Genomic DNA, 13,027 nt, shown 5'->3' with positions numbered 1-13,027 from the left:
AAAAATCCTCAACTTTGAGGCACAAACATGAAGTAAAAATGAGTAATTTTCTATAATCCAAGAGTTAAACATTTCTACTGCCTCTCCCCAGGTGTGTCAAGTTTCTAACAAGACAGAAGTCTGCCTAACAGGAGGACGCAGTGCAGCAGATGGATAAAGAGTCTAATATCAGTGCATGTATTAGATCATTTTATTATGTTGACATTTAAAGCAAACCACACATGTTAAACCCAATACTGTTTAGAAGTATTTCAATCTTTTGTTTAAAAGACAATTATAATCCTGATTATGGAAGCAAGCGCCTGGATAACACATCCTAGTGACTGGAGTCAGATGCTTCTCAACTGTGCAACAGGCAGTAACACATTACTGACCCAGACACGCATTGTGTGTTACCTTAAATCCGTCAGCTTGCAACTGGGAACAGGCCTGTCCACAACAATGGTGGTTTAACCCTTCAGCTGTTATTTTTGACGTAAAGAAGTGGAGAAGAAAGTGACGTTTTATCTGACGTGACAAATACCACCAGCAAGTCAAATGCAGACTTCTCATTATAAACAGGAAGACAGAACAACAACAGCAAGAAAATAATGACAGCAAAATCTGTACACAATGGATTTCAGTTTACAGCGTGCAAGATGTCAACACAAAAATACATATTTAATTCGCATCGACTCACCATTCCTTTCCCCTTTAAAGAAAATAAAGAAATAAAATAAATTCTTCTTCCTCAAAAAACAATTAATAGCAACAAGTATTAAACAGTCCTGGATTAAAAATTTCAGGATCACCTCTAGAAAATGAGGTTTACAGCACAGCTCTGCAAGATACAGGCAAGATTACTACAGGCCATTTTGGCCTCTAACTGGCAGTTTTTTAAGGTGCTCTAAATCCTTGATTCCAGATAGAAAGTGATCAAAGACAACCATATTCCATTTGATCCTTCCTTCTCACTAGCCACATTCATGAGATCCCTCATATCTCTTAATAATGAAAGCACGGAACAGCATTCAGATAGCAATCTTTGTAATCAAAGACTTGAACTCTCTCAAACCCAGAAGCTATTCCGTATACTCTGGCGGCTTCCAAAGTGCTTTGTCATTCACCCAATTCATCAATCTAGAGCCAAACTTTTAAATTAATTAATTTTCACACAGTTTCTTTCTCATCCAGTTAATGCATAAGACAGAAATACAACCTACAGCACAATGCAGCCTCTACAGTTCAGCTAATCTGACAAAATTATTTAAAGTGCAATTTAAAATTGGAAAGTTTTTTTGTCAGCATGAGTTTTATTCACCACAACATTTTAATATGCTGGCATGAGTTTAAGCTAGATTATATTTGAGTAACCGGGGCTAGTGCAAATATTTTAATGTACAAGCTTCTACAGCTATAACATGAATATTTTTAAAAGTAGCTGCATAAAATCTCATGACAAATAACATGGTTTTCCTGAACCCCAAGCTGTATCCAGCTCCCATAAAGTTAGAATTCCTAAAGAAAAAAAGTTTCTCTAATCCTCTTCTGACTACATCAGAAAGACTAAACAAAGACATGAAAAAAAAAACCTATTTAATGTGAATGGAACATTTAAACTGAAGCAAAGAAAAGCCCAAGTTCACTGAAGTTTGAAGCACCTGTAAACCACAGATAATACTTTCAGAAGTGTTAAGTACACTTAATCTATTTCCTATTTCAATATACAGTTAACATTCTAGAATGTTTTGCTGTTATACAACTAGAGGTTCTCAAGTCAGACAAACTAAAACCTGGAAATAAGTTTTTACATTTCATTTTTTAAATTCTTTATTTGCATAGAAAGCAACACCCTGATTCTACCAGTTTACCCAGAAACGTAAAGAATTTACCATGTTGGCATCATATCAGGAAACCACATTCTTCCCAGGTGTTTGGAGACTTCCAGATGAAGTCGATCTAAGCTATAATCGTTATCTGGAATCAGTACCTCCTCCATGATTGAAAGCTGGGTAAGCCTGCCTCCACACATCTTTACAAATTCAATAAAACCTCTGCAAGTTACTTCACATTCACCAAGTCCCATTGCTGTTAAGTTCTTACAGCGCTCTGCAATCCGAATAAGTTCGTCGTCCAAAGGTTGAAGTCCGTTAGCACACACAACCAACTCGATTAACCTCGGGCAATTCATGCCAATACGACCCAACATTGCCTTGCTCACTGCACGGCCAAAGTAAAGGTGTGTAACAGGGGTTTCCTCTCTGAAGAATGCATCAAACTCTTCTTCGTATAAGAAGAAATACATCACAATGTTGACTTTGGGGGAGTGTTTAACCAGAGCATCCCAGCTTTGCTTTTTAATAGTGTGAAATTCAACCTGTCCAGGATTTTCACTCACAACATCTATGCGAAGGTGCTCAAGATCAACATGTTTTTCACTCGAAAGAGCCAGCAGTAGTTCGTCACTTAATATGTAGTAGTTCAAAGCCAGCTCCTTAAGTCCATGACACTGGTCAGCAACACAAAGAATTCCTGAGGAACAAAAAAAAAAAGTTACTCTGTAAAATGAAAAGTGAATATAAGCACAGTTGTTTGCTGTAAAGCTCAAGCAAGTACTAGTTCTATTGGCTTGAGCAGACTCTAGACAAGAATAGAGGAAAGAGACCAGACCAGGATTCCCCTTCCCCCTTCCCTAGCAGCAGGGTTTCAGGAGAAAGGTGAGAAGGGACACAAAAGCCCTCTGAGCTTCCTGGCAAGGCCGTATTTTGAAGGGAGGGAGCCCTTCACCACCCTGTGCTAAAATGAGCAACTTCACAGTACCAGATCCAGACACACGAGGGCATTGCAGAAACAGGAAGACTCTCAGTCACACTACTAGTTTTTGAAATTCATACATACTCCATGTCTTTTTTAATATAACTTTGAAGTACTAGCACTTTTGCTCAGTCAGTTCAACTCACAGCACCTTGCGAAACAGTTATTGTCAATTGCTTTCATCTCCTCTATCCCATCAAGCAGTAGCTGATTCACGGGTCTGGGATTTCGCAATCGTGTTCCCACAGAATGCCAGTTAGTTCAGTTTACAAAGTTGCACACATTATGCAGAGCACATTTCGTTACCCTTCCACAGAACTGGCAACGAACATCAAGTCCTTGGAATGTGTGTTAAAGGTTTGCACTAATTTCAGATGCTTTTCCTCCTCAAGGCTTAGAAGTCAGAGGTACTGAAGCAGCAGAAAGGAATGTAAAAAAAACAAAAAAATCCCCAGGATTCTAGAAGATGCAATCAAGCAAGGAGCACCTCCACCTTCATTAATCCACCTCATTCAGTAACACAAGGACACTATTATTCTTTCCCTCCTAATTCTCCAAAGCCAGGACTACGTCAAATAAAAGGTCTCTGCCAAGAAACTCTGAAGAGCACTAGAAGTTTTATGAATAACGTGTTTCAAATTAAGTCTGGACTACTGTTTTATGATACTTTACTGCTGTATTTTTCATACATATTCACTACTCACCAGCAGGTGATACATGAGGACAGCTGCTCATTTTCAGCAGTTTTAGAGTATCACTGTTGTTAGCAACAAGAACCTTCAAGGAAGGATCATCAACTGGCGTGTCATCTATCTTGATTGATGACAATGACTTGGAGTTCACAAAAACTACTGTCAGTGCTGAAGCAAAATGAGCCTGTTTGGAGAAATTGAAAGGGGGGGGAGGGAAATCTTATGAAAAGACAGGCAGAACTTCAGCATTTAAACCTCAGGTTTTGCATGCACTAAAGCACAAAAATAATCACTTCTCAGGCATCCCCTTTCTTGTGTAATGAAGAAAGGCTTATTTGAACATGAACATAGGAAATCTCAGTTTAAAAATAAGCTGCTGCATGTGACAAAAATCAACGTTACACTCAGTAGTAGTTTACTCATCCACTCTTATTTATCTTTTCACTGTAATAAAACAGGGATGAGTGGACATCGCTACAAGCCTGAAGTATCTAGAATTTATCCACAGCAAAAAGAGAAATGGCATTTATTTTATTTTCCAGAAAGTAACTCTCCTGTGACCTACAGAGTCAAAGAAAAAAATCTCCCAAATATTTTAACAATATGGTGCAGCACATGGTCATTGTATCTTCTAATCTAGAAATTAGGAACTCAAGCCTTCCAAACTATTCCCAATCTCTACACCACAAAGTATCAACACTACTAAATTTAATGAATGGAATCAACGTTTAATTTTTTTCCTAATACTAATGGATACCACAAATTAAAGAAAATATGCCAGTAAATATAGACTCTTTCATGAAAAATACCATCAACTGAAAAACAACAGAATAAAAAAGTGAAAGTGGTTTAAGAATGAATTAAGTCACTCTAGTTACAGTTTGTAGAACATTACCTTAGAGACATTCATGAAGCTTGGTTTTGCTGTAGAAATCAAACCCAGTGTCTTGATAGAGCAGTTCACCAACTGAGAAAGGATGTCACAGGCCGCTTCTGCTGACTCAGTACTGCTATCAACCTATAAAAGCAATTTAAAAGTCATTAAGTCATTCTTTATTATTATTTAGAGAAGAACATCATGGATACTCAAGACTGCAAGTTGCACACCCACTCAGCTGTACTGCACCAGACTGCATTTATCACATGGACAACATGCAACATTAATTAGAAATTTTGCGACAAGAAAGAGTACAGAAAACTAATCCACATTACCTGCAGGGACAACACCTTTGCATCCTGAATAACAAACTGACTCTCAATTCATCTACAAGCCTAATGACTAACTTGGGACAAACGACTACTTCATCTCACCTTCCTCCTCTGTAGGAGCTGAGATGACAAAAGAGTAGCTGAAAATGCATGAAAGTTGCACTAAGACATTATCGTCAGTCATATGAAGTGCAGAAGTTACAAGTATTTAATAACTGGTTATGTATGAACTGCTGTGCAACCACATCACAGTATCTCCCGATGTAAAAGTGCCACCAGTGCTGAGAAAGAAGAAGCTTCTGATTTTCATCCTAGCTTTAATATCCATCTTTTCTTCTGCTTTTCCCTGACAGCTTAGAACTATGACCTCCTCTAAGGAGAAGTGACGGCCAAAAGTGAAGAAAGCACCTGTAATTCCAGCCATGATCTTCTCAGATAAGCAGAGTGAACCATACCAAGCACTCAAATGAAACAAGTCCAAATTTATGCAATCCTGAGACTACGAACACAGTCCTCATTTAAATCCAGTTTACTGCTACTTATGTCCTGATGTGTCAATGACCTGAATATCCAGACGCAGAATCTTTCTCCTTCACTCACACTTTTTCAAAGCCAGATTCTAAAACCTCAAGACATTCTTCACTGTATAGCCCTATTTTGGAAATAAATTATACACACAAGACAAATTTATTTCCTCAAATGCTTCCACATGTAAGAAATATTTATCTGTACAATAATTTACTGAGTACTCAGACTGCCACTAACACCAATTCACAGAAACTACATATTCTATATATTCTGAAAACATATCATTCAATCTTCGCCACTGCATTGCGTGATGGTAGTTCTTTCTTTACTTTGTAGAGATTAGAGGTGGAAAATGGAAAGAAATTGTGTGCATGTGTGCAAATAAATTGTTGCAGTTAGTTCCATTTTTAAACATGAGACTTCCCAGGTACAACAGGGAGCTACTGACACAGAAAAGCTGCATACATTACGCACAGTAACGTCACAAAACAAGCCTCCATTCATCCAAGACCTACCTTGAAGCTGACGTACTGCAGATGATCAGCATGCCTCTTGATAATCTGCTGAATGAGATCAGGATGTGTAGACTTTAAGTAAGAAGTAGCTGGCTGGTTAAGTTCAAATTCAAATCTCCTCCAGAGATCTGGGATGTGAAAAATTTCATTCCACCTTCGACAAACAGAAGATGCCCTGGCTCGATCTACTAAAGGTAGAAACTGAAAAATACGCAGAATAACATGGTGTGGAAGGCTTCCCCAGTCCATTGAAGCGTGCAAGGCGGATTCACCAAACACTGAGCCATATGAACAAGTTTTCTGTTTTTTGCTTTTCTGTGATGTTTGATGAGCTTCATTTTCATCCACAACTTTCTGCCTAGCTCTCTTCATCGTGAAAGTTCCAGGTACTAGAGTGATCCGATGTATTACTGCAGAGTTTCCCCAAAGGTGTCACATACAGTAGGTCTCTAGAAAAACAGAGAAATTAGGGGAGGAAGGAAGAGAAGGTAGCGAAAACACAGAAAGAGGTAACAAGTTGGTAAAATTTAAATACAGCACCTTACTCTGAAAAAAGGTATGTCCATATATCAACATCCAGTGCACAGACATTAGCAAAGACCTTCTTTCTCGACACCTTTTGTTTTGTACAACTTGAGATGAATCTTGAGAACTTGGGTTTGTTAACTTACCAAGTGTAGTTTTATGTGTTAGCACTTCATAGCATATAAAGCATTTTTGAGGAAAAAAACGAAAGGTATTTAACAGCAATTTAGTTTAGCAGTAGCAAATGATGTACCTTTAAGTTTAAACTCACTAGACAAACTACAGAATCTACTTGTGATTTCTAGAAGAATTTTGCCAACTACAGAGCCCAATTCATCAATTCCCTTTTCAAGCAATGATTAACTTGGAACAGACGTGTTCAGAAGAGTCAGACCGAAAAGCTTTGCTCACCTCCCCCACAGCTTTGCTTTGGCTGTTCTTTGATTATTTTTTTTTAAATCACGCCAGGCAGAGGAAAAACGTTTGGACAACTCAGAACAAAAAACTTCAGAAGCCACTTATGAAAACAGGGCAAAGCAAGTGAGGTTCACATGCTAGCAGGAGAAAAGGACAGTAACCCCAGAATACAGCAAACTGTGTGAACCTACTTCACAGAGGAACATTTGCCACAAAATCTAGAAACAGCTGCCAAAATACAGACTATCCTATCAAAAACTTCTCTGGAATTTTCCCTAAGAATTTCCCCTTATAAAACCTGATCTGTACAGCTGATGGGATGTCTGACACACAAGTCTAACTCAATTTTTATGAAAATAAAGCATGTACATTCTTTAAGAAGTGGGAAAGAACAACTCAGCCAATAATCAAGAGCTGTTCATGTGACCAGCTTCACTACTGTTTGCCCTCCTGACAAATTGTCTCAATTACCAAGGAATTTTTTCTAGCAGTCTTTAGAAATCTTCACTCAAGTCTCCCTGAAGTTCCAGTTATGATTGTAACAGGTAACATATACAGAAGGATAAGCTAGCAACACTCTTTAAATTGTATTTAACTACAGAAGTTCTCCTTCCCTGAATAGACATGGACACCTTATGTTAACATGCAGGAAAAGGCAGCAAGTCAAAGAGAACAAAGAATGATGTGCACACATTCCAACAAATCCCACTCCAAAACAAAGCAGTATTTCCAAACAATACAAGGGTGTTACTAATGTAATGAAGATGCAAACTCAGCATGAATAAACATTTTGCTACTGGACCATTTATGAAATTATCATCTACATGACCACGTTTTATGACTCTTAGTTCTTTAAGTCACACAATGAATAGGCATCCAAAGCGTTATGTGTGGATGTAGTAATTAACCATTATATCACTCTCTCCCAGTTGCTCATACACTTGCTAAGTATAGCCTGAGTCAAATACCTGCTGCTTTTTTTTTTTTCCTTCCTCCCTCCTTGGGAAGAATTACAAATCTAGATGTTTCCTAAAACTGAAGTCCAGAAAAAAAAAAAGAAATTAAACAAACACTATTGCCTGAGAAGGTTCTCTGTGCTTTTGCTGTTCTCATGCAAACCAACAACATCTCAGCAAAATATAAGTTTCTGGAAAAATAAAAAAGGAAATTTTCACTTTCTTATTTGAAACTTATTTGAGCTTCGTGGGTACTGTTTTGCTTCTCACAAAGAAGATTTGGCATCTAAGAACTACCAGAAAGGGTATTCCCCCGAACCACAGGCCAGGCTACAGACCAGACGCAGCATATCCACTCCAGATGTATGAAGAGATGTCACAAGGTATTCGCAGCGTACTGCTGTCACTAATGGAACATAGTCATAACTTGTTCTTGTTGCTACACCCCTTCAAAATGGATAACTCTACAATGTTATTTTCAGTATTCTACACTGCAGTACTTTAAATCTAGCAAAATTACGTTATATTATTCATTGTGGGATGCAAAGCCAGAAAAAGGTTCCATTGCTTATGTATCACAAAGTTTTTACCAAACATGAAGCCCTAATACTTACTGTGAAAACGTGAATGCTTATTTTGTTCTGAATAACTGAACTATGAACAGTACACATCTTAAAACACAGCTGAAGGTAACTAAATTATAGTCCCATGCGATATAACCCAAGTAGTATCCAATGAGAGGTTTATATGCACACATACCTCCAAAGAATGTGGAAGTTCCTGTCAAGTTACCAGCACCTTTCTGGTATCTGAACATCCATCCCACTGTTGAGTCATCCTGTGTGTGTGGATGGATTCCTCAACCAGAAGGCAGGGACGGGTCCCAGAAGATGAACTGACCTGTGAAGCCACCGACCAAAGAAAAACTGTTCTGTAATGTCTGGAAGACCCACAGGAAGGACTAAACTCAGTTTTGGAAAAAAGACTGAGATGAATAGTACACTGCAGGGCAGATGTGGAAGTAGAACAACGGAATGTGACAAGTAAATTAGTTTCACCAAACGTTATCGGAAAACTATTGTTTAACTAATGGGAAGGTGTAATTTTTGGCACAAATCTAGTTTCTGCATTATCTACAATTTTAGTCACATCAGCACTCTTACGCAACACAGATACACCTCTGTGTACATCATGGCAGATTTGGAATGAAAAAGTAGATTCAGAAACTGAAGATATTGACAAAACATTGCATTCAACCAGTAATAACATTTTTAGAAACCTTTCAATGCTGAACTTCTTTATTTTTCTTTAACAGATGGGAGACATGAGGCTTTAGACTCTCCCAGGTCTTATCATATTTTGAAAAACTACCTAGTTAATACCAGTGGTATAGTTGTGAAGTCTACACAGGTGTTGCATTCATAATTAACACATGTACTACAAGAGAAGCAGCCCCTACCTCTTAAGCAAAATCAGTCTCGAGTATTGAAAACTGTGCAAGTAATGCTGTTGCTCATCTTGCACATCAGAAAATTTAAGAGCTGCATAGTCATGCCTGTCTATAGTTAGAAAGTTGATATACATTAGTAATTCTGTTCACAGATGGCATCTGAAGAAGTTTAAAATTTATGGTGGCCTTGTATTGCATGTATAGTCTACAAGTATTACACATTCTTCTGTGCAGTGAGCAGATTGTCCCTTTGGTCACTCTGCATGGCACACAAAATTCATTTGCAAAAGTGCTGTCAGTTTTTAACTCAAAAGGCAGATTTATGACATAAATAACATCATAACTGAGAGCACAAAAGACTGAGATGCAATTTAAAGATTCAACACAGGGCGTATTATGCGTAAGTTTCAAAACCACAAGACATATTTTGAAGCAGCTTTCCTACCTGAAGAATGCTTCCAAGTTACAATAGGCAATAAATGAATGAACTGAGGCAGCTGCAGCCATGGGGCACTCATAAGCATCTGTCTGCTTTGCCCTCCTGTCCAGATAAAGCACCACAAAAACCTTCATTAGTTAAAAAAAAAAAAATCCTTGTACTATACCCCATGCAAAAACTATAGGAAAATACACTGACACCAATTTATACATTTTCTTGCTCTAGTGAGGGAGCTTGAGGGCATCATCTTAACACAAGGTAGCTTATCCCATATTGCAAATACCATGTCATCAATTGAAACATGGGGTCAGATTAAGTATAAAACCCACTGGAAACAGATGTTGCAATTGCATTTATATTGTAATGGTAAACAGCACAATGTAAACAGCAAGTTATTCAATATTTGCATTATCATTACCGTTAGTAGTGAAGTTTGGTAAACACTGTCTGTAACTACTAATGTTATCTAAGAGTCATGGAAAACACAGGGGGGGGGGGAAAAAAAAACAAACCACTTTTTTCCTGCCTTTCTCCCTTCATTAGCAAGGCTGCCTCCTGGCCCAGGCAACTATGTGAGCGATGACCAAAACAGGCGCCACATGGCACAGCCTCCTACCACCCAACGTGCAGCAGCCTTCAGTCACCACTTGGTACAGGCCTGGGTACACAGTCACACGGCAAGGAGCATGACAGGAGCAGTGCTTCACCAACAGCAAACCACCCAGCCGCAGCCTCCTCCCTGTTTTACGAGCTCCCAGAAAGGGAAGGCTTAGATTAAAAGTCCCCCACCTGCCTCCACACTATTTTCTTTTAATATCACCTTACAGAGAAGTCTTCCATCATAAATAAGCGTACAAAGCTCTACGCCCAAGAACATCACTAAGTCTGCTTTCATAAAAACATACCAAATAACTGAGATCTTCCTCACAATAAACTTTCTGTCCTTATTGAGGGGTGGGGAAGGAAGGTCTACCCTTCCATCTGTTCTAAACTCAGCATTTCAGTGATCTTCCCAACACTTCTCAGGGTGGTTGCAAGCATAGTAACTGTTAACAGTAAAATAACATCTGAAAATTAAGAAAAGGATAGTAATATCCTTTCTTAGTAAGAAATGGGTGAAATATGTTTCTATTAATGCAGTCAATAAAGACTAGTTACAATGTCCAGCAGACTTCTGAATTTCACACATAGCTGAACTGGTTACCTCCTAAATACAGACTACCCCTCGATGAAATGAGCTTCTCTTTCACAGACCTGGCCTAGAGTCCTTCAGTGCAGAAGAAACTCTATGCTTTTACATAGCAGATAAAAGTAGCAAAATTTTAGATACTACATTTAAAAAAAAATAGGTTACTTCAAGTTCTTGTTAACAAAAACCTAAGCAGGTGTACAGTCTAATGATGCTTCCTTTAAGTGTCCAAGGTCACAAAAACCATCCAATGGAGCTTAAACTATGTCAGCTCATGCAAGCAGCAATGTTTATAATTAAAAAAATAACTAGTTATCAGAGAAGCAATCAAATACAAGCTTGTTATGTAAATAATAGTGAATTGTTAGTCTAAGGTAGAGCTACCTAAATACAAACAGCAGCAACACAGTTGTTGAAATGAAACACTTGGACAATTATGATGTTTAGCAAATCTATTAATATTGTCGTTGACATAGAGCAAAGTATCAAACACTGGTGCATGACCCTGTACAGCTGTTTTCCCCTGTAAACTCTCTGACTTCAATGTACTGTGATCAAGTACCTTGCACAGCTGCACGTTATCCTACTCAAATCCACAAAAATCAACAGGGATCCAGAAAAATTCAAGTTAAATAACTGCTTCGGCAGCTTATCTGGGTAACAGAACTGCAAACTTCTGCTAAAATTAAGACACTGAAATCTCCCATGACATGGGGTCTCGGTGGGGGATTCCGAGAAGTGGTCAGCAGCAGCTCAGTCATGCTAGCAGCTGTTCACTACTTACCACACTACAATGCCGGCTGCAAAAAAGAGGTTTTATTACTATAACCCAACATGCCACAGATTCAAGCCACAAAGAAAGAACTGCTCCCTCTGATTTGTAGATTTCAGTTCTTGCAGGAACTCACAAAACAAAACACCACAAAATCAGGTTTCTAATAGAGACAGTAAAAACCAAAATTAAAAAAACCAAAACACAACAAATCCAGCAGAAATAAAGTTCCTAAGAAATTAAAAAAAAAACTTTCAAATAACTAAGCCTGGAAATCCACTGTGGATAAAGCAGGCATCACAACAATTAAGCTGTAACCCTCTAACACGTGGAAATGAACGTTAATAGATCTGCTTTTAACAGCTGAAATACTTGTCCCATTAACCACAGTGTTTTTAAGAAATCACAGTTCAGTGATAGTACCTACTCACAAGTTAAGGAATTCAGAGTTAGTCTGGGGAACCAGAGTGGCAGAGCCCGCACACAAGAAAGGCAGCGCTGGAAAGCTGTTGCAACCGCTGATGCAGCCTCACATTCAATTGCTGGGTGTGTTTCAAACTACAGACCAGACACGCATTTTAAGCTTAAATCTCAGGAGATTTAGTCCTTGAGTGCGATGAGATCCAAGATTAAGCTTTTTCTTCATTTAGGACACAGCAATCTTTTAATGGGTGGCATTTTTGCTTCTGAATAGGATTTTTTTTTTAATCAAACCTCATCTGTCTGAAAGCAGAGCCTCTGAGCCTCTCTCGCAAGGGATTTATCACATTTTTAAACATGGTTATGATAAAACCTCAGAGACCTAAGAATAACAACATCTGAAAGCTTACATTAATTTTAACTGAAGAAATGCAAACACATTGCTACTTCCAGAGCTATTTAGGTAACAAAACTCGGCTATCCGCGCCCTGCTGATGCAGTTTTCAGAAGCAACCCACCCCTGTTTGAATAACCTTCAGACCACGAACACCACCACGCCTTCCCTCGGTTTACAACACGACACATCCCAAGCTCCACAGCTGTTTTAACAGTTCCCTTGAGGGCTTACCCAAATATGAACCACCAGAAAAAACCCCACATTCTTCCTAGACTCGCTAGAAATATTTCTACCCGACTTTTAACAAGATATTTAATCTCTCTACAGTGGAAAAAACCCTTCTCCTCCACCCGCCCAGTCCCTCTCCGGTTATTTTACCAGCGCGGAGGCAGCTAAAAGGGTACAAACCGACTATAAAGCACATCAAGCCCTTCCTGCAACGAAAACTTTGGAGTTTGTTCCACCTGAACCTCCAGCACAAGGCGGCTGTAGTTGAACGCAGCCCCGGGCAGGGCATTACCTCTCCGGGGGTGTCCTCCGCAGCTCTGAGGAGAGCCGGCTCCCTCACGGCGGCCCGGGGCGGTGACCTCCCCTCAGGCCGAGGGCTGACGAACGCCACACGCACACGGGAGCCCTGCTGAGGTCAGGCCTCCCTCACGGCTCAGGGAGAATTAAGGTCTCCAAGCGGGGCGTGCGTCCGCCCGGCCCCACACCTCCCTCCCGCC

General features: G+C 39.2%; 1 protein-coding gene across 2 annotated transcripts; it reads right to left on the bottom strand.

Annotated features, from left to right (window-relative positions):
- Window positions 1-1,088: 1,088 nt before the first annotated feature.
- On the bottom strand, window positions 1,089-9,628 carry LOC104471177 (F-box/LRR-repeat protein 21-like). Of its 2 annotated transcripts, XM_010086433.1 has the most exons (6): window positions 9,531-9,628; window positions 8,395-8,535; window positions 5,738-6,186; window positions 4,381-4,503; window positions 3,498-3,669; window positions 1,089-2,511 (listed from the first exon to the last, which is right to left on the bottom strand). In XM_010086433.1, exons 3-6 carry the CDS (start codon window positions 6,107-6,109, stop codon window positions 1,868-1,870), a joined length of 1,311 nt encoding a protein of 436 aa, XP_010084735.1. In that variant the 5' UTR covers window positions 6,110-6,186; window positions 8,395-8,535; window positions 9,531-9,628; the 3' UTR covers window positions 1,089-1,867. The 2 variants fall into 2 exon arrangements, with proteins under 2 accessions (XP_010084735.1, XP_010084728.1); XM_010086426.1 differs by lacking the exon at window positions 8,395-8,535 and having other exon boundaries at window positions 1,555-2,511; window positions 5,738-6,110; window positions 9,531-9,592.
- Between the last annotated feature and the right edge of the window lie 3,399 nt (window positions 9,629-13,027).

This window comes from Pterocles gutturalis, unplaced genomic scaffold, assembly GCF_000699245.1.
Source record: "Pterocles gutturalis isolate BGI_N339 unplaced genomic scaffold, ASM69924v1 scaffold8791, whole genome shotgun sequence".
Taxonomy (NCBI): domain Eukaryota; kingdom Metazoa; phylum Chordata; class Aves; order Pterocliformes; family Pteroclidae; genus Pterocles; species Pterocles gutturalis.
The sequence above is the reverse complement of the archived record's forward strand: the minus strand, read 5'-3'. Positions and strand labels throughout refer to the sequence as shown.